The sequence below is a fragment of the Lissotriton vulgaris genome, chromosome 3_1 (genome assembly GCF_964263255.1).
Source record: "Lissotriton vulgaris chromosome 3_1, aLisVul1.2, whole genome shotgun sequence".
Lineage (NCBI taxonomy): Eukaryota > Metazoa > Chordata > Amphibia > Caudata > Salamandridae > Lissotriton > Lissotriton vulgaris.
The window spans coordinates 340,312,849-340,338,435 of record NC_141689.1 but is presented as its reverse complement, the minus strand read 5'-3'; the positions used below and the strand labels follow the sequence as shown (position 1 = coordinate 340,338,435).

General features: G+C 45.5%; 1 protein-coding gene across 2 annotated transcripts in view; it reads left to right on the top strand.

Moving 5' to 3' along the window:
• The window catches only part of NUP155 (nucleoporin 155), an 871,946-nt gene that overhangs the window by 621,621 nt on the left and 224,738 nt on the right, over positions 1-25,587 (top strand). For both annotated transcript variants that reach the window (XM_086960546.1, XM_086960547.1), the window contains one exon: positions 839-968. In XM_086960546.1, the coding sequence (XP_086816672.1) occupies positions 839-968 (130 nt within the window). The remainder of the gene's footprint in view (positions 1-838; positions 969-25,587) is intronic.

Here is a 25,587-nt window from a genome sequence, read left to right as displayed (position 1 = left end):
GCAGTTTCTGAATCAATACATGGATTGAAAGGGTGACAGCAGAGATGAGATGTGAACTGAGGTAAATTTCCCTTTCATGCATAGGTGTCTAGAGGCAGAGCACGTTGGCACTCGCTCACTCTTTCCAAAACCTGTCTGAGATCCTGTCCAACCACTGTCAGGGGAAATAAATAGAAGCACCAAATGCTCTGCTCTCCTGCATACCCCATATAAGCTCGTCCCCTCAGTCGTAACCCAACCGTTTTGGGCTGACCCAGGACAACTCACTTCTTAGGAATCGCCAACGAATATGCATCTCTGGAATTAAAATACAGTTGTTTCCTGCCCACGTTGCTATTGCACACGTATGTCCTCCCCTTCCCAGGGCACTAGGAACTATTTACCATCTCAGTCTGGAACCTGTTACTCGTTCTCAGAGAAACCTGCAGCTTTTAATGGCACGGTTGCAATTCTGTTCTTTTCTTTTTCCGGAAGGGTTATTTCATAATTATTTGTAAGTTTTCCAAAAGCTGCTTGCCTGCAGAGATTCTGTCCCGCATACAGGAATTATCCCTAGAACGTTGTGGTTGCTTATGATGTGCACTTGTTTTTAGTTCTAGTACTCCTACTGATGAGTACTTTAAAACTCTACAAAAGTCCAATCTGGTGAAGTTCTAAAGAAAAGCCTTTCTTGGGTGTTGCATTTTGCTAGGTTTGAGGCAAGTAACTATAGATTGAAGCCGATCTCTGTAGGGCAATAAGAGATAGGTTAAATAGTCTGCAAGTTACTCTACTATAATATTCAGTTTCATTTTGGCATTAATACATATTCATAAGGCTTTTCTTTCCTACAATGTAGCACAGAAATTTCACTACAGCAGCGCCTTGAGTACATCTCCCGTGCCATTTTAAGTGCTAAGAGCTCCACATCAATGTCATCGGTTGCAACAGATGGAGAATTCCTACACGAACTAGAGGAGAAAATGGAAGTAAGTGAATGAAACTATGGTATACTTTTAAATGGATTTAGGCCCAGGTCTCTGTACTGGGGGAATGTATGACATTGTTCTGCATTCTGTCCATCAACTGTTGTTTGTGCACTTGTCACCCCGAGCAGGATGGGTATGCCCAGACGTGGGTCCCGTGCTCTCCATGCCACTGGAATCAAGCTTTCCTGGCTGAAGAGGGTTGAAACCCCGAAACCTGTCCCAGGATGCTTGTTTCCAGACCAGTGAGGACCTGGCTTGGCAGTTCAGGCTGGACTGTTCCCATGAGGCACAGGGTCAAGACTGATTTGCATATGGCTGGGTTCAAATTGGAATGGCATAGTGAGCAAAAAAACGATGCATTTAGGCCCAGATCTCTGTACTGGGGGAATGTATGACATTGGTCTGCATTCTGTCCATCAAATGTTGTTTTTGCATACTTTAAATATAAACTACTCGTCCTATGTTATATTGCTGAGCTTGTGGTATCACCACTCTTCATGTATTGTGCAAGGTAAAACTGCATACTACTCCCTAGTGAAAGCATTATAAAAGAACGCTTCAAAAAGAGCTATCACTGGTTCATAAAACCATTTTAAAAAATCATACCTTCCCATTAGCCATTTTTAGGTCTCGCCAATCCCATTCCGCAAGGAATGGATAGGGGAGAATTATAGGGTTGGATCAGGAAGCTAAACCAGGCGGCGGATTTCGACGAGTGCATGTGTCCATGCACACGCTTCCATCCGCCTGCCTCGCATCATTACCACCAGCAGCTTCACTTCAATCCGCTCCGCCCCCTGCTGCACGCGCTTTCCACCCGCCTGCCTCGCGCGTCCACATCAAAGCCATCTGTTGCTCGGCCTCACTTCTCCACTTCTCCTCCCCCCTCCTAATTACATCCCTGCAGTTCACACTTCTTCACAGTCGCGAGGCCGTGCTTCAAAGGGATCCGCTCTTCCGCCCCTAAAAGCTTACCCCTGCGAGATTTTGTTGTTCATCTCTTCCCGCTTATTGCAAGCACAGTTCAGGTCACTCAGATACTCCAACGTTGTTTGCTCCTTAATGCAGGATTTGTTAGTTGAAAGCATTGCACAGCATAAATGTGTTTCTGCATCCAATTATTTCCTAGTTGTGTTGTTTTTGTGTGGAGGCGATGTTCTTTGTTAGGGTTTACTCCTTGTGTTGATTTGAGAGGCGGGAACAATGCTATTGTGTCTCAGTCTGCTTTCTCTGAACGCTAATCGCATCGGTCTGAATGTCTGCCCTTATTCAACTCTATTTTAATTTCGTAGCATGTTAAGTCAATATATTTAGTCATGTCATGGCCAATCGTACATCTACCTAACCACTCGCTGGCACATTTTCTTCTGGCATCTCCTTGCAGATCGGAACTAACGCAGCTCTTAATAATCCCGCTAACAGGAAGATGGCTTAATGAGTAACTATTTGCAGCTGACATCTGTGACCTGCAGGTCACAAGCTTGAATCTTGGCATCCCGTCCGTGTACCGTTCTGAGGTCAATATATTAAGTTCCATTACACTTATTTATAGTAGCACTTACTATTTGCAGTGCTTAGAAATGAGGAAAGCACAAGATTATTACTCTTGGTCCTCAACACCTTTTTAATTTACTCTCATCTAATGCTTGCCACGCATTCCACATACTTCCCACCGGCCTCATCCCTTGCACCCTTATGCATCTTTAAGTCATGCCTCCTTTGATGGCCCTCCAAATGCCTTTAATCTCACTACTGCAGCTGCCGTCACCATTCTAGATCTTGCGTCACTGTACAATCATCTCCATCTCGCACTCTCCTACGAACTGCCACCCATCTAGGTAACAACTCCTGCCACCCACTGCGGAGCCCAGTCACCCTTTCCTAAAAATCCCACAGATTTAGATTCTTCTTCACTCTTGTATTCCGATCTCATGCATCCTCCCTTCTGCCATGCTACCTTTAACTGCAACTGCTTTCCCATTCTTGCCCTGAGTGCATTTCCCGGCCGCTTTTTTTCTTCATTACACTTCTTGTTATTTTAGCAACTTTAAAAGCTTTAGAAATACCCATCCAGGCTTTTTTCAACAGCCCGTCCGAATACATGTACAATGCTGGGTAACTGTGTAATGTTCACGGTAAATCTTAAAATGGATTGGTTTTAGCTGTGGTGTTTCCCTTGTTTCACTTTCACGGCAAACAGCCTGCCCATTTGATGTGCCTCTAACAGCTACAGTAATGAGCCGCTGTCCCGGCCTCCAACTTGCCCCCCCTTCCCTCCTCCCCTACAGCAGCTGATCAGCAGCGTAAACCGCTGCTGCAGATTTAACAATATTTCCCGACAGCTTGTTTAAATGCTTGTACTGCACAGGGACATCTCTCGCTAATGTGAGGTGTTTGTTTTCGCTTCTGCCTCTTTATTCCTCCCGGCTACAGACGTTCGCCATTATATACATCTTTTCGGGCGATGGAAAGTGTGTCCTCTGAGGAACTGTTCTTCACGCTGGTGCCATTTTGTCTGCGGCACGGAAAGCCTATTGCGCACCCTTTCTTGTTAGTTACTTGGTCTGTTTGAGCTAGAAACGATTTTTTGGGGTTAAAATGTGCAAATTGTGCTGCAAATGATATATTATGAAGCAAATCCATAACTCTGTGTAAAACACCACGGCTCAGCATCTCATGATACCAGTGACCCTGCTCGTGCTCCTTGAAATATCCTGCCTGTGGACAGCTGAGTGACTTCTTGGTGCTTTCTCCACACTCTGTTCTCTTTCAGTCCCAGCTATTGTGCCCTACAACCTACAATGCCTGCACCCACATTTATCGGTTGAAGATGTTTTTTCATTCTCAGTGTTTCCAGATGAGGCAGGCTATTTTGACCGGCATCGGACAACCGAGCATGGTGTGGGGTCAGGAATGGGAATGGCAGTCTTATTTAAGTTGAACATCAAGGCCAGCGTGTTCCAAGGTCTGTTTATGAAATTTACAGCAATGCACACGGGAATGTACGGTGGCACTTATAGTGAAGTAAACACACTGTAGAGTGGCATTCAAGTATGTGGTAATTGTTTTTTTTTTTTTTTGCTAAAAGGAATGCTTAATTTCAACTCTATTCTTTTTAAAGTGGTTGGTGCCTTGTAAGGTATCGCATTCAAAAAGTTGACAACTCTGCCCACTTTGAAAGCGTCAACGCAATTCCTTTTATCCGCAGCAGGGGGGCAATAAGTGCTCTAGGCAGCAGAAAAGAGTGCTCTTTGTTTCGCCAACGCCCTCACAATAAGAGGACCCACCTTTTTTGTGCCTTGCCACCACCTGCCCTGACCTCTATTTTATTTATTTATTTATGCATTTTTTTTATTATACATAGCGTGTCATTACCCAAAGGTGCAAGAGAACTTTACAGTAGATAACGTTCGTTAACTAAGGTCCAAAATTACAAAGTATCAGATCGTTACATAAGGCATATATTTGCAAATGTACGCTTTACATCCTTATATCTGTTTGCTTTACAACAAACTAAGATCATTATACAAGGTCCAACATTGAAAATGGCATATGATACATAGAGCACAGAATTACAGCTGTTCGAAGTAGGGAGTATAAGATGCAGCAATAAACCGATAGTCTGTCGGCTGGTGCCAAGTAGGGACTTAGTTTCACTTTCAGCAGTTTAGGGGTTGGCACATTAGAGTACACGTTAATCTGTTTTTCACGGTGTTGGGTGTAATGTCCGCATCATTTTGGTTCTTGTCAGGCTGCAGACATTAAAGAAATGTCACATTTTGTTTGGGTTACCTTGCGGGGATTGTGATGGATAAAGCCTCGTTCTCTAACCAGGGCTTTTCTCATCGTTAACAAATAGTAATAAATATGCTAAGAATTGTGGGCTATACATTTTTCCCTTTTTCGTTTGGATGGGGGGCAGGGGTGCTAGTATGACACACTGGCGCTGGTGCATAAACCCTGTCCATCAGACCACGGTGCATGTGTGCTCATTGTCTTTCCAATGCCAGAGCTTGCCTTCACCCTCTCACCCTCACACACCCTCTCACCCCCTCATATCCCCTCACCCTCCCTCACCGCCTCACCCTCCCTCACCCCCTCACCCTCCCCCTCACCCTCCCTCACCCCCTCACCCTTGCTCATCTCCTCACCCTTGCTCACCCTCACACCCCTTACCCTCACACACCCTTTCACCCTCACACACCCTTTCACCCTCTCACCCTCACACACCATCTCAACCTCACACACCCTCTCAACCTCACACACCCTCACACCCCCACACACCCCCTAAACCTCACACACTCTCAATCTCACACACTCTCACCCTCACACACCCTCGCCCACCCTCTCACCCACCCTCACACCCATTCACCCTCACACCCACTCACCCTCACACTTCCTCACCCTCACACTCCCTCTCCCTCACACCCCCTCACCCACTCACACCCCTCACCGTTACACACCCTCACTCACACACCCGCACCCCCAAACAGCCTCACCCTCACACACACACCCTCACACACACCCTCACTCTCACACCCTCATCCTCACACCCCCTCACCCCCACACCCTCACACCCCCACTCACCCTCACACCCTCACTCACCCTCACTACCCTCACCCCCCTCATCCCCTTCACCTCACCCCCCTCAACCCACCCTCCAACTCCACCCTCCAACTCCACCCTCCAACTCCACCCTCCAACGCCACCCTCCAACGCCACGCTCCAACTCAAACGCCACGCTCCAACTCAAACGCCACGCTCCAACTCAAACGCCACCCTCCAACTCAAACGCCACCCTCCAACTCAAACGCCACCCTCCAACTCAAACGCCACCCTCCAACTCAAACGCCACCCTCCAACTCAAACGCCACCCTCCAACTCAAACGCCACCCTCCAACTCAAACGCCACCCTCCAACTCAAACGCCACCCTCCAACTCAAACGCCACCCTCCAACTCAAACGCCACCCTCCAACTCAAACGCCACCCTCCAACTCAAACGCCACCCTCCAACTCAAACGCCACCCTCCAACTCAAACGCCACCCTCCAACTCAAACGCCACCCTCCAACTCAAACGCCACCCTCCAACTCAAACGCCACCCTCCAACTCAAACGCCACCCTCCAACTCAAACGCCACCCTCCAACTCAAACGCCACCCTCCAACTCAAACGCCACCCTCCAACTCAAACGCCACCCTCCAACTCAAACGCCACCCTCCAACTCAAACGCCACCCTCCAACTCAAACGCCACCCTCCAACTCAAACGCCACCCTCCAACTCAAACGCCACCCTCCAACTCAAACGCCACCCTCCAACTCAAACGCCACCCTCCAACTCAAACGCCACCCTCCAACTCAAACGCCACCCTCCAACTCAAACGCCACCCTCCAACTCAAACGCCACCCTCCAACTCAAACGCCACCCTCCAACTCAAACGCCACCCTCCAACTCAAACGCCACCCTCCAACTCAAACGCCACCCTCCAACTCAAACGCCACCCTCCAACTCAAACGCCACCCTCCAACTCAAACGCCACCCTCCAACTCAAACGCCACCCTCCAACTCAAACGCCACCCTCCAACTCAAACGCCACCCTCCAACTCAAACGCCACCCTCCAACTCAAACGCCACCCTCCAACTCAAACGCCACCCTCCAACTCAAACGCCACCCTCCAACTCAAACGCCACCCTCCAACTCAAACGCCACCCTCCAACTCAAACGCCACCCTCCAACTCAAACGCCACCCTCCAACTCAAACGCCACCCTCCAACTCAAACGCCACCCTCCAACTCAAACGCCGCCCTCCAACTCAAACGCCGCCCTCCAACTCAAACGCCGCCCTCCAACTCAAACGCCGCCCTCCAACTCAAACGCCGCCCTCCAACTCAAACGCCGCCCTCCAACTCAAACGCCGCCCTCCAACTCAAACGCCGCCCTCCAACTCAAACGCCGCCCTCCAACTCAAACGCCGCCCTCCAACTCAAACGCCGCCCTCCAACTCAAACGCCGCCCTCCAACTCAAACGCCGCCCTCCAACTCAAACGCCGCCCTCCAACTCAAACGCCGCCCTCCAACTCAAACGCCGCCCTCCAACTCAAACGCCGCCCTCCAACTCAAACGCCGCCCTCCAACTCAAACGCCGCCCTCCAACTCAAACGCCGCCCTCCAACTCAAACGCCGCCCTCCAACTCAAACGCCGCCCTCCAACTCAAACGCCGCCCTCCAACTCAAACGCCGCCCTCCAACTCAAACGCCGCCCTCCAACTCAAACGCCGCCCTCCAACTCAAACGCCGCCCTCCAACTCAAACGCCGCCCTCCAACTCAAACGCCGCCCTCCAACTCAAACGCCGCCCTCCAACTCAAACGCCGCCCTCCAACTCAAACGCCGCCCTCCAACTCAAACGCCGCCCTCCAACTCAAACGCCGCCCTCCAACTCAAACGCCGCCCTCCAACTCAAACGCCGCCCTCCAACTCAAACGCCGCCCTCCAACTCAAACGCCGCCCTCCAACTCAAACGCCGCCCTCCAACTCAAACGCCGCCCTCCAACTCAAACGCCGCCCTCCAACTCAAACGCCGCCCTCCAACTCAAACGCCGCCCTCCAACTCAAACGCCGCCCTCCAACTCAAACGCCGCCCTCCAACTCAAACGCCACCCTCCAACTCAAACGCCACCCTCCAACTCAAACGCCACCCTCCAACTCAAACGCCACCCTCCAACTCAAACGCCACCCTCCAACTCAAACGCCACCCTCCAACTCAAACGCCACCCTCCAACTCAAACGCCACCCTCCAACTCAAACGCCACCCTCCAACTCAAACGCCACCCTCCAACTCCAAATCCTCCTTCCAACTCCACACTCCAACATGCAAAACTAAATCCACCTTCCAAAACCAAATACACCCTCTAAATCCACTCTATCGCCCTCACTCTATCTGTCGCCCTCACTCTATCTGTCGCCCTCACTCTATCTGTCGCCCTCACTCTATCTGTCGCCCTCACTCTCTCTATCTATCGCCCTCACTCTCTCTATCTATCGCCCTCACTCTCTCTATCTATCGCCCTCACTCTCTCTATCTATCGCCCTCACTCTCTCTATCTATCGCCCTCACTCTCTCTATCTATCGCCCTCACTCTCTCTATCTATCGCCCTCACTCTCTCTATCTATCGCCCTCACTCTATTTATCTATCTATCTATCGCCTTCACTCTATCTATCGCACAACCACAGCATCACTCAGGGGCACCACAGCATCATTCAGGGGCACCACAACATCACTATGCGCTACCACAGCATCACTGAACGCCACAGCATCACTCCGCACCACCACACCATCAATCTGCAACCATTCAACAACTGGTTCAAATATGTTCTCTCAATGTTTCAAACTTTATTACAAATGTCACAAAAAGATGTTAATATTTCACTTATGTTCTAGGATTTTCATCACAATAAAATACACTGAACATAATCTTCACAAAAGTTATTTCCAAAAGTTTAAGCTATTGCCGTTATAAATTACAAGAACTTTTATTTAAGTAATAATTATTTAAAAAAATTAAAAGCCATTGTTATTTGTAATATCCATACATCTAAGTCACGTAAATACAAAACATGTTGCATTACAAATGCTATAGGTGTCACATTTGCAAAAATTAAAAGTATTGGCATTGTAAATGACAAAGCTATTCATTTCCCTATTTACAAAACCAACACATAAATAAAAATGTGTCATTTACAAGACCAATAGCTCAAACTTTCCTAATGCGAGACCTATTGCATTGCAAATGATTGTTGGCTTGGCTAGAGACCCCTTTAGCTGTCTGTCAGAGCTGATGCAAACAATATCTAAACAGGAGCTTTGAGCCAACCCTCTTTAGTCATGTATTGCTTTAGGTCGGCCTCTGCAGCCATTGCTTGTGAGAAATATCATTCTTATTTTCTTTGACTTGAAAACATTTAGAAATGTTTACTTTGTTCAGCAGTGATTGTCATAGTGTTTTTTTCTGATGGATACTTGTACTTGCAGATTCCTCACGTCTTGAATCCTCTCCGGCAGCAGAATGTATCCGGAAACTGTAATAATTTTCTGGTGCCACCACATCTCCAGCTTGGCTCCTGGCTTCACCCTGGACATACGTCACAGAACTGCACAAGGTGCAATTCTGGTACACTGACGTCCGCTACTTTTCTTACCCCCACACTCTAGCATGCAACTCCGGCTTTGCTCTCCTCAGAACCTTACGCTATAAGCTTGTGGCAAGCACATCTGTTTGTGATGTCTTCCCCCATCTTGATTACAAGTCCTTTGAGAAGTTTGCTTGAATGCATGAGAAGGCCATAATAGAAAGAAAGCTATGTGCTTAATAACTTAGGCCCAGGATTGGTATCAAATGGGGATGCGCCACTCCTAGGTACTACACCTGGTCCCACTCAGGTTTTCCCTCCATAGGTAAGTCGACCAAGCATGCCTTGTGGAAGGAGAAGTCGTCTGAAAATTTCTACCATTGATCAAGCTTTTCGTTTTCTCCTAATTTATTGGCGTACCATTATCATCGGCAAAGGCAACCTTTACTTTGTCTTTGTCGACCTCATATCTGCTGTTGATTTGGTCCCATGCTCTACCCTCTGGGAGGTCTTGGCTACAATTATGCCCCAGAGTCTCTTGTCTTTGATGATATATCTCCATGAGAGCAATTTCTCTCGCTTCAGGTAGGGGAAACAGCATGAGCTGACCGATAAGGGTCCAGTCCTCGGAGGTGTACGCCAGGGCTGCATATTGGCCCCCATGCTGTTTTCTCTATTTATCAATGATATCGTCCCGTTCTTAGTCGTACAAGTCGAAGCACATGCCCTTCTACTGGCTCAAACCAAAACCCCAATTCTGTTATTTGTAGACGACACAATGCTAATCTCCAAGACCCCAAGCGGGTTACAGAAACTCCTTCATCGCTTTGAGGAGTTTTTCCTTTCTCTTGGACTGGAGATCAATATCAGTAACACAAGGCTGATGTTCTTTAATCCTCAGAAGTTGTTTAGGAAGAGTATTGTTTTGGGGGTACTTCTTGAGAAGGTGGACTACTTTACTTATTTAGGGATTATGTTCAGTGGATGTATGTCCTGGAAATCCTATATTAACAAAGCCACCTTTAAGCTCAAACAACTCACAGGGGCATTACACAAAGAATACTGCACGTCATTTTCCAAACCCATTTCACCTGCGTTTCACATTTATAAGACTACGGTCTTTGGTTCAATCCTTTATGGGGAGGAGGTATAGGTTTTCCAACATTGAGTTGCTAGCCAGTGCTGAAAATAAATTCCTACTCAACCTTGCATTCCTTCCCCCAGTACCCTTCTGTATCTTCTTTCCCTGGAAATGGGAGCAAGAAACCTTGCTGGCAAGGCCAGACTACATTCTCTGTTATATTGACGCAGACTTTGGACATCTCAAGAACTTGTTCACTTTGCAACAGCCCTTCATTATGTAATAGCCACTAGTCAATTCCATAAAGTTCCCTGGCTTGTGAAGATTAGAGTCGTTCCAGCTCCTTGGGCTGACAGATATTTGTAAGCATCCTGCTACTACCATCTTCCCATCCGCAAACTCACTCAAGATGTCTTATTGGGCGACGTAGCATTTAATAACTCCAGAAAATCTGCGTCTTCTAAGCTGGTCATCAACTTCCTTGATTTTAAACCTTTGAGTGTGTATGAGATATACGGGGACCAGGTGACTGGCTCTATAGACATGAAGCTATATTTCCAGTTTACAGTGGGCATCCTTCTATTTAGAGCATTTACAACTAAGAGGTCTAGCCGGACCACTGATGTTTGCCTTGTTTGCATTTCCACAGCGGAGAGTGTAGCACATGTATTTTTTGCCTGCCCAGCATATATGCCTGCCCGCGTAAATCCTGACTAGCCAATCTGCTGCACTTCATATCCTGCGGTCGAACTGCAGCCTTAAGTTTGCCATTCCAGTAGCCAAGTTTTTGAGTGCCATTTGGATACTCCGCAGGAAGGTATTACCCCTTACTGTTAAATTACGTTGTTCAGTTTGTTTTACTCTGTACGATTGCAATGTCATTGGCTCCTTTGTACCAACATTTCCTTCTTGGTCTTGCCTATTGATATTCTATCTTTAATTGTCCTAATTTAGCCTTCAAATGCTAATGTACTGTTTATTACGTATTTTACTTGCACTTTTATATAGCCCTGGGGGTCGAAAGAAATTTATTTGAAGCTGTTATGAATTCAGTTGTAGGTCATCCAGCTGGCATTTGGCCCTCTGACCGTGACTTCTGTGTCTACTGCAGAGCTAGAGTTGGTAGACACCACACTGGCACTAGATTGTACAATAGCACCTGAAATGGGCTCCTTACTTTTACGGGTCCAGACGCTGACTCTACCTACATGGCTACCTTCACCTAGATGATGCTGACATTCTTTTGAAAGCATTCTCTCCCATTTCCTTTGGTGTGCCTACCTGAAACCAAGCAGCCTGTATGGCTTTTGAACAGTTCTGTCCCAGTGGCTTTAGACTAGGTCCCAGTTAGTGCAGTTTCAGCTCCTTCAGATCTTGCTTCCGTGCCATGTGCTCCACATTCTTTTCTGTAGGCCCTGTCGGCTATCCTTACTTTGGCACTGTGTGGGCTCCACCCTTGGAATTAACTTCCGATTCATCTCATTACGTTACTGAATTTTCAAAGAGCAAGCCTATCCTCTTTAGATCTAGGCGTAAGGCGTGGCAATTGTTTGAATAGGATTCTTACAGACTCTTGCCCTGTGATGAGTGTTATTGAACATTGGGGGAACCTTTTAGATCCCATCCAGATGCTTTCCATGGGCTATCACAATGACAGTTACAGTAACGATGCGGATCACCTCCACCCCAAGGCGCACAAATGCAGGTAATTACTTGACCTGCCAGAATACAGTTGTAGTAAGTTCTTCGATTGATGTGGGTTTGACCTGCCGTTAAGTGCCACCTACAGTGGAGATGGCTTTGTTTACTGCTGTCCTACTCATGCCTGTAGAAGTCATTGAACTACTTTTGCCTTTGGAAGAAGCCAATCAAATTTCCTCACGGACAATCACCAGCCTGCCTACTCCACCACTAATCCTGTGCAGTCATTTTAAAGTGTCTTACAAATCCCCATTTTAGTGGTTTGGGACAAACCGGCTTTCAATTGGGCAGGTCAAGTGGCATGCCATCATCATCCTGCTTCTGTAGATTTAACTATTTGTGCAGGCATCCTTATCTTCCAAACAAAATCCTGATTTTTTCCTACCTCTCTGACAGATAGTTACTTATGCCTACTACCCCTCCTGGGGTATAGGCGATGAACCAGGACTCTCCTGCCATCCCTGCCCTTGGCTATTCTTTCACTCTGACTCCAGGTACATCCCATCTCCTTTCAGTCAGCCTTGAGGCCTCAGCACCTGGTGTTTCTTGGCCTTCCTCTTTTCCTTTTAGGGTACCAGGTGGGGGCTTACCTGGTGGTGTTTGATTTGGGCTTGCAGAAGTTGTGACCTATCCAGCCCCAGCGTCTTTTGATGAAGGCCTAGACTTTGTTGGTGGTAGTCACAGTTTTCCTCCAAGTTTCTGCTCCATTCAGCAGGACTGGTTTTACTTTGGTGTTTAAAAGCCTGATCTCAGTTTGCAGGGTTAGGTCCTTGTAGCTCAAGATCTTTTTTAGCTAAATGAAGGCACCCTTCCTTTGCAGTTTCTTGCCTTGGCGGTTATTGCCTTGACGTTGGCGTCTGTGTTGGCCTTTGTGTTTGACACTGCCGAGGTAGGTGAATGCCTCCACCTCTTCTAGTGCGTAGCCTGCAAGTGAGACTGCAGTTTTGATGGCCCTGTTAGCCTTCAAAATCTTGGTCCTTCCCTTGCGAAGGTTGAGGCCATTTTGTGTTGCTGTGGCTGCCACATTGTCGGTCTTCTCTTGCATCTGCGGATAATTATGTTAAAATAGGGCCAGGTTGTCTTTAAAAGTCCAGGTCGTTGAGCTGCATCCCAGGTGTCCATTGGATCCCATTTCTTCTCCTTGCTGTGGATGTTGTCATGATCCTCTGACGGATAGATAGTAGAAAAAGATTGAAACCATGGTAGTCTTGCTCTTCACTCATGCTTTGTGAGAGGTGGGTCAGATAGTCATCTCTGGTCTTCCTGACAGCATGCATCATTATTTTGCAGAAGTTGTGCATGTTGGACAGTAAATGAAACCAATAGTACATTTGGTCTGGGCTCTGTCAACTCGGCTGTCCAGTGTGTGGGATCCTACATCACCCTACGCCGCCATGCTTAGGTGCGCTTCTCTGAATTTTCAGTGGATGTCCAGGTGTCTCTAATGAACATGCTCTTTGATGGTGATCAATTCATTAGTGATAAGGTCAATTCTGCTCTGGAGAGCACAAACCAGATGGAGTACAAGCCTATGTTCTGGCTTGCTACCCCTGCATGTCAGTTCTATTAACAATATAGAAAATGATTCATAATCTTATCCTTTTGGAGATATCGTCCCTCGGAGCAAACAGGATTTTTTGGTAGTGCAAACAACTTGGCAGTTAAAAGGGCTGTTTAGGTCAGCAGCAGCAATCGTCTTCCTCCAGTTCTCCGACACCCCAGCGAGTCTGATTAAGGTCTTTCTTGAAGATCCACGTGCTCCTTGTGGGGAGGAGGGTGTTCTAGCATTTTAAACAAAGGCAGTCCATTAGTATGGTGTGTGAATAGAGAGAGGAACCCCTTGAAGCAAGCAAGGGAATTGGGGTATTAAACCTAAGTCAAAGCGAATTGATTCCCTTGGGTTGTGTACAAGAAAAGCTAAAAATTAGCTATAACACAGTGAAACTTACACACAAAAGTTAAGAATTTAAGCAAAATTTTAAATACATGACAGTTTATTGAAACATATTAAAAAAAGGGCATACAATACATTAAAGCATAATGATAAATGACAAGTTAAAATGTTGAATACTTTTGTGACCTGCACAAAGATATAGGACAGACAGAACTAAATTGTAAAACATAAAACTTGAAAATTACAAAGCGTACATTCACAGTAAAAAGTTTCAACAAACCCTGGTGTTATAACCTCACAATCTTATATACATCGGGGAGGAAAAGCATGAATTGTACATGAACTTGCGTCGACGCGTTTCGGTGGTTGTACGTATTATTGGGTGCCACCTTTGTCAAGACTATTATTTTCGTTGTCTGTCGTAAGGCTGGATCCTTATTGATGACCTAAGGTAGATATATATGAGATTTGTATTCTAATCTTCAATCTAGAGTAACTCAATCCAGTAGAATAATTTAGATTCCAAAATACTCTATCTATCATATAAACAAACCATCTTGTATGGAGAATGGAATTGTGAAGGCCTATTATCTTGTATGGCATAAAAATTAACTCTACATCAAAGTTCACACAAAAACACATGAATTGACTCGATTATAATGGCATCAGTTTTAGTTGTCCTCCCCATGGGGTTTAAAAAAAGAGAAGAAGGAAACCCAGATTATGTTCCCTATTGTGTGTTGATAGCCTAATTAACATTTACCCAAGCACAACTGTTACTATTACTTACATAGATCAAAACCCTACTTTGTCAGGGAAGAAGAACCTTTGCGATGCTAAGTATCTGCCTCTCTAAGTTCCCGGAAGGCACCATTCTATTTCAGGTGTAAATTTAGTGAAAAGGAGGTATAAATCAACTTGCAATGTCTGACTCGTTAAAATACATTGAAGTTGTTTGAAACAGGGAAAGCAAAACCAGATAAATTACCTCGTTTAGATTGTAGAATTGTTGCCTGTGGAGTCTGGTATTTCCTGGTTTTATCAAGTAGATGTAGCAATTCGTTTTCCAAACAGGATAAAAGTACTGATAGAGAGGTTGCTATCTGGAATGGAAAACTCTATTGGAGCGCTGGTGTGGGTTGAATTTTAGGTTGCATCTAATCTGTTTCTTATTCCTACCACCCCATTTGTTTGACATACCTGTAGGTTTCTTATACATGGGACTTCAAATATGTAGTGGAGGCTGTGGTTTTCAGATTTTTACCATCTAAAAGGGGAAGCATATATATCACAACTAGGTTGTGTCAGGGTTAGAGTTTATTTATGTTGTTTTAATACTCTAATGGTCTTACAATGAACGTACCTGATGATTACTATTGCGTTATATACCCTTGAAGGATTAAAGAACTTGTCCAAATCAGTCAATCAATGGACACTTCTGTGCGACTGTTCGTCCGCTGTCCTTAATGTGCGCCGTGTTGCGGTTAATAGCCGGTTTGTATTTTTAGCTTGAGTGGATCACTCTTAGGGGAGAAAGTGATACAAAAAGGAGTATTTTAGACTAGGAATCTATATATGTCTATGTAGAATGATATGATGAAGACGCCTGGACACGTGGTTTGTAACTAGCGAAGTCTTACCTATATAAGGGGGCAGATAACTCGATGTAGGCTTGGTTATAAAGGCGCGGTGGGCTGCCTTCTCTTTGTAAAGTGCTGGGGTACTTCAGATCATTAATATTATCATATCCCCTGGGAAGACAAAGGTTAAAGCCAAAGTTAGATTAGGGTTATTGGAGAAATACATCGTAATTTAGTGCTCCCTCCTGGGTTGCGTCTTACCTGCTAACGCAGTAACTTGTCTTCACTATGGGTGTCCGTGTTCAAATGAAAGATTTCGAATGCCTACCCGTCTTGTCTAAAGAACTCCCTTCTTTGCCGTGATTGGATTTAATTCGGCTGTTCTATTAGCCAATGAAAAGTGGCTGCTGCTAAGTGAGCCTATTTGCATGGTGGGCTAGCTCCATGCTTGGTTCTATTGGAGGGTACATCGAGTGTAGGCATGTCCTAACGGCGAATATATTCGGTTCCCTATTAGGTCCTCACATGGAGGGGTGGTTTTCGCGGCCGTCTAGTAGAACCGCCTCTGGGTAAAACGTAATTTCCGGAAATGTCTACTGTTCATTACGATAATATTGACTGTGTTGGTTTCCTTAAATCGCCATATTCGCATGTGGGCAAAGTCTGTGTCTACGATTGTTGGTTTATGCGAAGCGTAATTAAATGGCCGTAATGTAATGGATTCATAGAAAATTGGCGAGCATAGAGTTACACACCTCCTACCTGCCTTGTCTAACAACCACCCTGCTTAGCCGTGATTGGGCAAAACTCGGCTATTCTTTTACCCAATGGAAAGTGGCTGCTGATGAAAAAGCCTATTTACATAGTATATTCGCTTGATATTTCGTTCTATAAGGAAATACCTCGAGTGAGGGCATGTCCCAACGGGGAATTTATTCGGTTCCCTCTTCGATCTTCGCAAGGAGGGATAGAGATCGCGGCCGTCTCGCAAAGGTGCCACTGGCTGGAACATAGTTTCCGGAATTGCCTACTGTTCCATGCAGTGCTATTGGCTGTGTTGTATACCTAAAAAAACGCGTCATAGTCGCGTGTGGACAGAGTCAGTGTCTACAGATGATGGTTTTATATAAAAAGTAATATTATTACCGTACTGTACTGTATTTGTAGAGAAATGGTGTGCAAGAAAAATATTATTACTCACCTCCTCACTATTCATTTAGACTGCGATTGATTCCATGGTAGGACTGTTATCCAGGAAAGGAATTAGAGGGCGTGACGGGCCATGTTGTTTGTTCTACAAACATTTCGCCCAGTCCTCTCTGGTGTTCAGGCCCTTATCTATGGTTTCTAGGTAACAGAAGTACCATTGTTCTCTTCTTTTTCTTAGTCGATCTATGTCTCCACCTCTTCTATTTTGTCTTACCTTTTCTAGTATGAACCATCTGATGTCATCACAAGAGTGTTGCTTCTCTTTGTAGTGTTCCGTTAATGGCGCATTGATTTTGGAAGTACGTATTGCTGACTTATGCTCTAAAACTCTGATACGCAGCTCTCTACTGGTTTCACCCACGTAGCCCAAATTGCATGGGCAGAGCAGTAGGTACACTATATTCTGGCTACGGCAATTGTTAAAGGTCGTGGGTTTAAGATCCTTATCATTATATTTCAAATTGCTGCCTACAATGCACTGTGGGCATATGGAACAGGTTCCACATTTGTAGTTACCTAGGGCAAGATTCCCTGACAGCGTTTCTTGCACACCATTTCTCTACAAATACAGTACAGTACGGTAATAATATTACTTTTTATATAAAACCATCATCTGTAGACACTGACTCTGTCCACACGCGACTATGACGCGTTTTTTTAGGTATACAACACAGCCAATAGCACTGCATGGAACAGTAGGCAATTCCGGAAACTATGTTCCAGCCAGTGGCACCTTTGCGAGACGGCCGCGATCTCTATCCCTCCTTGCGAAGATCGAAGAGGGAACCGAATAAATTCCCCGTTGGGACATGCCCTCACTCGAGGTATTTCCTTATAGAACGAAATATCAAGCGAATATACTATGTAAATAGGCTTTTTCATCAGCAGCCACTTTCCATTGGGTAAAAGAATAGCCGAGTTTTGCCCAATCACGGCTAAGCAGGGTGGTTGTTAGACAAGGCAGGTAGGAGGTGTGTAACTCTATGCTCGCCAATTTTCTATGAATCCATTACATTACGGCCATTTAATTACGCTTCGCATAAACCAACAATCGTAGACACAGACTTTGCCCACATGCGAATATGGCGATTTAAGGAAACCAACACAGTCAATATTATCGTAATGAACAGTAGACATTTCCGGAAATTACGTTTTACCCAGAGGCGGTTCTACTAGACGGCCGCGAAAACCACCCCTCCATGTGAGGACCTAATAGGGAACCGAATATATTCGCCGTTAGGACATGCCTACACTCGATGTACCCTCCAATAGAACCAAGCATGGAGCTAGCCCACCATGCAAATAGGCTCACTTAGCAGCAGCCACTTTTCATTGGCTAATAGAACAGCCGAATTAAATCCAATCACGGCAAAGAAGGGAGTTCTTTAGACAAGACGGGTAGGCATTCGAAATCTTTCATTTGAACACGGACACCCATAGTGAAGACAAGTTACTGCGTTAGCAGGTAAGACGCAACCCAGGAGGGAGCACTAAATTACGATGTATTTCTCCAATAACCCTAATCTAACTTTGGCTTTAACCTTTGTCTTCCCAGGGGATATGATAATATTAATGATCTGAAGTACCCCAGCACTTTACAAAGAGAAGGCAGCCCACCGCGCCTTTATAACCAAGCCTACATCGAGTTATCTGCCCCCTTATATAGGTAAGACTTCGCTAGTTACAAACCACGTGTCCAGGCGTCTTCATAATATCATTCTACATAGACATATATAGATTCCTAGTCTAAAATACTCCTTTTTGTATCACTTTCTCCCCTAAGAGTGATCCACTCAAGCTAAAAATACAAACCGGCTATTAACCGCAACACGGCGCACATTAAGGACAGCGGACGAACAGTCGCACAGAAGTGTCCATTGATTGACTGATTTGGACAAGTTCTTTAATCCTTCAAGGGTATATAACGCAATAGTAATCATCAGGTACGTTCATTGTAAGACCATTAGAGTATTAAAACAACATAAATAAACTCTAACCCTGACACAACCTAGTTGTGATATATATGCTTCCCCTTTTAGATGGTAAAAATCTGAAAACCACAGCCTCCACTACATATTTGAAGTCCCATGTATAAGAAACCTACAGGTATGTCAAACAAATGGGGTGGTAGGAATAAGAAACAGATTAGATGCAACCTAAAATTCAACCCACACCAGCGCTCTAATAGAGTTTTCCATTCCAGATAGCAACCTCTCTATCAGTACTTTTATCCTGTTTGGAAAACGAATTGCTACATCTACTTGATAAAACCAGGAAATACCAGACTCCACAGGCAACAATTCTACAATCTAAACGAGGTAATTTATCTGGTTTTGCTTTCCCTGTTTCAAACAACTTCAATGTATTTTAACGAGTCAGACATTGCAAGTTGATTTATACCTCCTTTTCACTAAATTTACACCTGAAATAGAATGGTGCCTTCCGGGAACTTAGAGAGGCAGATACTTAGCATCGCAAAGGTTCTTCTTCCCTGACAAAGTAGGGTTTTGATCTATGTAAGTAATAGTAACAGTTGTGCTTGGGTAAATGTTAATTAGGCTATCAACACACAATAGGGAACATAATCTGGGTTTCCTTCTTCTCTTTTTTTAAACCCCATGGGGAGGACAACTAAAACTGATGCCATTATAATCGAGTCAATTCATGTGTTTTTGTGTGAACTTTGATGTAGAGTTAATTTTTATGCCATACAAGATAATAGGCCTTCACAATTCCATTCTCCATACAAGATGGTTTGTTTATATGATAGATAGAGTATTTTGGAATCTAAATTATTCTACTGGATTGAGTTACTCTAGATTGAAGATTAGAATACTAATCTCATATATATCTACCTTAGGTCATCAATAAGGATCCAGCCTTACGACAGACAACGAAAATAATAGTCTTGACAAAGGTGGCACCCAATAATACGTACAACCACCGAAACGCGTCGACGCAAGTTCATGTACAATTCATGCTTTTCCTCCCCGATGTATATAAGATTGTGAGGTTATAACACCAGGGTTTGTTGAAACTTTTTACTGTGAATGTACGCTTTGTAATTTTCAAGTTTTATGTTTTACAATTTAGTTCTGTCTGTCCTATATCTTTGTGCAGGTCACAAAAGTATTCAACATTTTAACTTGTCATTTATCATTATGCTTTAATGTATTGTATGCCCTTTTTTTAATATGTTTCAATAAACTGTCATGTATTTTAAATTTTGCTTAAATTCTTAACTTTTGTGTGTAAGTTTCACTGTGTTATAGCTAATGTTTAGCTTTTCTTGTACACAACCCAAGGGAATCAATTCGCTTTGACTTAAGTCCATTAGTATGGACAACTTGGTCCTGCAAATTCTTCACTTCCAGGACTCCCCTCCTTCCTGGCACCCTCCTCGGCTACCTCCATCGTTGATGCTTACATCCTGTGGGAAGAGGTCCTTTAGTGGTTGAAAGAAGGTGTGATGGAACTGATACCATCAGCCAAAAAATGTAGATTCCTTCTCTCAGTATTTCACTATTCCCAAGAAGGACGGGGACTCCATCCCATTCTGAACCCTTTCTTTCTGAACAACTTAAATCACAAGGAAAGTTAAAAATGCCTTTCCTGCCATAGGCGTTACTGGCTCTAGAGCATGGCTACTGTACTGTGTCCTTCAGCTTGCACAATTAATTATTTCTGTCCTCCTCACCTTTAGAATAGCCCCAGGTGCTGGACTGTATCTGGAAAGTTTTCTCAGGAATGCTCCATAGCACTGACAGGTGATGCTATGTAGTGCCTCAGTGTATCTGTTGTTTCCCATAAGTGACTAAGCAGAACCTCATGTATGCTCCCCCCCTTGCACACTGATTCAGCTTTTCCTGAGCTACATTGGCTGGAAGAAGGGGAAAGCAATTCAGAAGCAAATAATTTCCCATTAGATTGTCTGTTTTATCAAGATCTGTTATGCCTTTGCTAGAAGGGAATCTGAAGCCATTCCAGTGGGGCTTAAGCCACCTCTGCTGTGCGGTCCCCAGGTAATGCCACTGTTGGATATCTGCACAGTTTCATCATTCGTGATTGTCTGGACTCTGAAGTCCACAGTGATGCCTATTTTGTCAGTTTGATGTTGCAGGATTTCATGGTTTGACAGTTTCCACCGACTTTTGCCATCTGGGAGGTACATCTTTGGTACTACGTTGAGAGGTGAAGAATCTCTGTGTAGAAGTGTCCATCACAAAAACAAGTGACTTACCTTCAGTATGGCTGTTGATGAGACAATTGCTGGACTGGTACAGGTACTGCAGGTTAAGCTGCACCGATGGGCTCAGCGTCTCTGGGATCTGCCAGTGTAACACTGTGTTGAAGTTTGCAACTCTATTTTTTTAGTCTTTTAGCTGACAACGTCCTGTTGATGATCCCCACTGGATTTTGAGGGTAATTGCCTTATCTAAGATGGTGATTGCATCGCTGTCATGGCTTGGAGACCATCTTGTATAACAGTGGAGGCCTTCTGCACAAATTACAAAAGTGAATAACATTGACCACCTTTAAATCTTTAATAGATGGCCTCCATCATAGGTGTCAGAAACAAGAGCTCAGCACCTCTATTTGGCGTCCATCTCCTATTTTACCACAAAAAGCACTAACTCTGGCTCCACCACTCCAAATGGAATGTGTATTTGGAAAGGAACGGGATGAACACCAAAAAACACCTACCGTTTCTTAGAGCTCACTACTGTTCAATACAAGGGGAAAAAAACTGAAAACACAGAGCCATTACATAGCTGCATCTGTTTCTTCCCAGAAGAAAGAAGTGTTAAAAACAATTACAATTTGACTGTCCTCAGTCTTTAAACTCATGACATCAAACTTCTTTGTTAAAGCCCTTCACTAATCCATGCCCCTTTTCTTGGTTGCATACTATTCGAAATCTTTTATTAATCCATTGATCATCACCTCATCCCATAAGTGTTCCCTGTTTGCCATGTATTTTGCTGATAAAGCCTTATGTATTTCAAATAATGTTGTGGCTCTTGAGTCCACACTGTGCATAGATCATTCCCTAGTGTTGGGCCCGGATGTTTGCAGTTTGTTGTTGTCCTGAAAAGTTCTTTGGAAGTCACGAGATAGGTGACTCCTCCTCAGGACCACATTGCGCATGACATCGGCTCCATCCCCAGATTGTTTTTTTTCCACCATCGGGCTTCGGATGTGTTTCCTGCGCTCCGGTTTGGAACCTATATTCCTTCGGCGCGCAATCTTCACCCAGTTCGACGGTATTGTTTTGATCGCGCTACACAACGACGCGAATCTCTACCACTTCAAAGTCTTCGATTCCGGTCGTCGACGAAGGCCTTCGGGCCTACTTAGGCCTTACTTTCTAGCTCATGGAAAGGACGCCAATCAAGAAGTGTCCTCAATGTGGGTCGAAGTTTCCCCACACCGACCTACATGAGGTGTACAACCTTTGACTTTCACCGGAGCACGAGGCCAAAGACTGTTTGGCGTGTGGCTCATTTCGCTCCAAGAAAATCATTCGGGACCGACGAGCTCGTGAACTACGGCTCGCTCGTCAGCTTCGATCCCCGACGACATCTTCGAAGAGGGCGTCGACGTGACAGAACACCAGCACGCCGATGAGAGTATCGGATCCTCAGATGCCGAGGACTCGGACGTCGAGGACATCACTCAAGCTCAACCGGTCGCAAGTAAGACCGTCGACCCCAACCCTTCCTCGACCCCCCTCAAAAAATGCTTCGGGCACACCCTCACCTTCGGGCCCAGGTGCACACCGAGACACTGCTTCCCACGCCCCGCCTTCGGGCCCGGCAAAGAAGCCCACTAAGCCTTCAGGTAGCTCGGGCTCGAGCCAGCCTATTCCCGGTGCCGATCCCATACCGATACCGAAGAAGAAGCCATCTTCCTCTACCATGCCGACCGTTGCTTCGAATCCTAAGCACACTGCGCCGAAGACTGGCAGCGGCTCATCGATGCCGAAACCGCACTCTGAGCCGTGGAAAAAAACGCCCAAAGCGCCAGATTCACAAGCGTCGGAGCCGAAAAAACACCCGGAACCAAAAAAACAGGTTCCGGTAAAAGACATTTCGAAAGGGCACACTCCTAAGCCAAAAGACCCGACCCCAGCTACCGACTCGGTACTGAAAATACCTACAGAGCCAAAAACTTTGACGCCAAAGGATTTGCCCTACACAGAATAACTTTTTGCACCGGATCCCAATCAGAAAACTCTTGTAAAGGATCATAAAACCAGACCATTGACTCTCCGCTCCAAGAAGAGACCATTTGAGGCGCCAGCACCTCCTCCCCCTCCAAAGAAGAGAGACATTGCAACCTCTCCATTAAGGGTCCCTTCTCCACCCCCTCCCCATACTGTTCCTCCTCCTACACCTCCTCCACCACATCTTTCACCTACACCATCTACTTATCCAGATGATGATGTAGACACAGATTCTGATGACACAGGTGGGGGTGCACATGACCCAGCAGGGACCAATAGTCCCCCTCAGTCACCTAATCCATGGGATGATTACAACACCCATGATGTGCCTTAAGTCCCACAAGATGATGTATACCCTTCCAGACCTTCCCCACCAGAGGACACTATAAGTTTTAACCTACTAGTCCAAAGGGCTGCACAATATCATGAGGTGGGCTTACATACCGGTGCAGTGGAGGAAGATTTCCTATTAGACACTTTTGATAACACACAAAGGTCTACTGCCATTTTGCCAATGCTTAAGGGTGTCATCAAGCACTCAACATAGGTTTTTAAGGATCATGTCAGGGCTAGGGTCCTCAATCATCGCATTGAGAAAAAATATAAAGCTGCCCCTGCAGAACCAGTTTATATTAAAGGTCCAGCACAGTTAGATTCTCTAGTAGGGTCTAATGTACGTAAACATGCTAATTCCTGGACATCAAGTGAGGCCTCACCACCAGACAAAGAATCTAAGCTCCTTGACGCCTCCAGCAAGCGAACAGCGGCGCAAGCAGCTAACATCTGGCGCATTGCCAACACCCAAGCGTTGCTGGCAAGATATAACCGGGCACATTACGATGAACTAGAGTCCATAATGCAGCACCTACCAGACAAATACAAAAACAGGGCTAATGAACTTATACTGGAAGGTAACAATATTACTAATACTTCCATTCGTTGTGCCCTAGACGCTGCAGATACCGCCTCAAGGGCAATCAATACCAGCACCCTACTACGTAGACATGCCTGGCTACGTATTTCAGGTTTTCAACCTGAGGTACAAAACTCCATCCTTAATCAGCCATTTGATGAGACACACTTATTTGGCCCAAATGTTGACGTGTCTTTAAAAAAAATGAAAAAAGACACCGATACAGCAAAATCTATGGGAGCCTTGCAGCAGCAAGCTCCCAGACGTTCCTTTTGTCGCTCATCATACAGAGGCAACACAAGAGACTACTCCTCAGAAAGTCCCTCCACTTCCTACAAAACCCCTGGTCAATCCACATTCACTAAGGGCTACCAGAAAGGGGGTTACAGGGGTAACGACAACAAAGGCAGAGGCAAAAACAACAACTCCCGCTCTGCCTCTACCCCTACCCAATGACTTTCCTCCCCTTCCCCCCCAACATTCCACTCCTGTGGGGGAAAACTTCAACAATTCCTGCCTGCCTGGATCAACATCACATCAGACAGGTGGGTGCAACAAATTATTCAGTCAGGTTACTGTCTAGAACTAACATCTACCCTCCCCCCCCCAAACATACCCCCAAACAGCGTCCAATGTCACAAGAATATCTATCACTGTTAAAGCAAGAAGTAGTATCTCTGCTAGAAAAAAGTGCAATAGAACCAGTTCCTCTGCACCAACAAAACAGGGGGGTTTACTCTATATTTTCTGCTTCCAAAGAAGGACGGCTCTCTAAGGCCTATTTTAGACCTCAGACCGCTAAACATATACATACAGTCAGACCATTTTCACATGGTCACACTCCAACAGGTCCTTCCGCTCCTGCTGCAAAATGACTTCCTGGCTACTCTAGATCTCAAGGACGCATACTTCCACATTCCCATTCACAAGGCTCACAGGAAGTATCTCAGATTTGTAATAGATGGGCAGCACTATCAATTCAAATCACTCCCATTAGGAGTCACAACAGCACCAAGAGTATTCACCAAGTGCTTAGCAGTAGTGGCAGCGCATCTACGAAGACAGTACATCCATGTCTTCCCGTACCTCGACGACTGGCTCATAAAAGCCAACTCATACAATCAATGCGTGGAACACACTCATGCCACCATTCAAGTGCTCCACAACTTGGCGTACACAATAAACCACACCAAGTCTCATCTACAGCCATTCAAAGTACAACAGTAACTCGGTGCCACAATAAACACCTCAACAGCGCTAGCTTATCCCACTCCAGCAAGGATAGCCAGCATGAAAACTCTTCTAACAAAGTTTCAGCTACAACACTCCCTCCCAGCACGAGTGTTCATGCAACTCATAGGGATGATGGCCTCTTGCATCTTCATAGTACCCCATGCAAGACTTCAAATGTGTCCGCTACAAGAGTGCTTATCACGTCAATGGAACCAGGCTCAGGGTCACTGAACAGACCTAGTGTTGGTAGACGGTCAGACTCATCGCTCTCTGCAATGGTGAAACACCAAAAACCTTTCCAAGGGACGACCGTTCCTAGAGCCAGTTCCTCAGATAATCTTGACTGCGGACGCATCGCTCTGCGGCTGGGGAGCCCACATACTGCAACACACCATGCAAGGCAGGTGGACACCGCAACAAACATTACTCCACATCAGTCATCTGGAGTTACTAGCAATATTCCTAGCACTAAAAGCTTTCCAGAAGCAAGTAGCAAACAAAGCTGTGTTAGTCCGCACAGACAACATGACAGCAATGTACTACATACAGAAGCAGGGAGGCAAACACTCCCTGCAACTCTCTCAACTAGCACAGGACATATGGAGGTGGGCTATACCTCAAAACATATTCCTCCTAGCCCAGCATGTTCC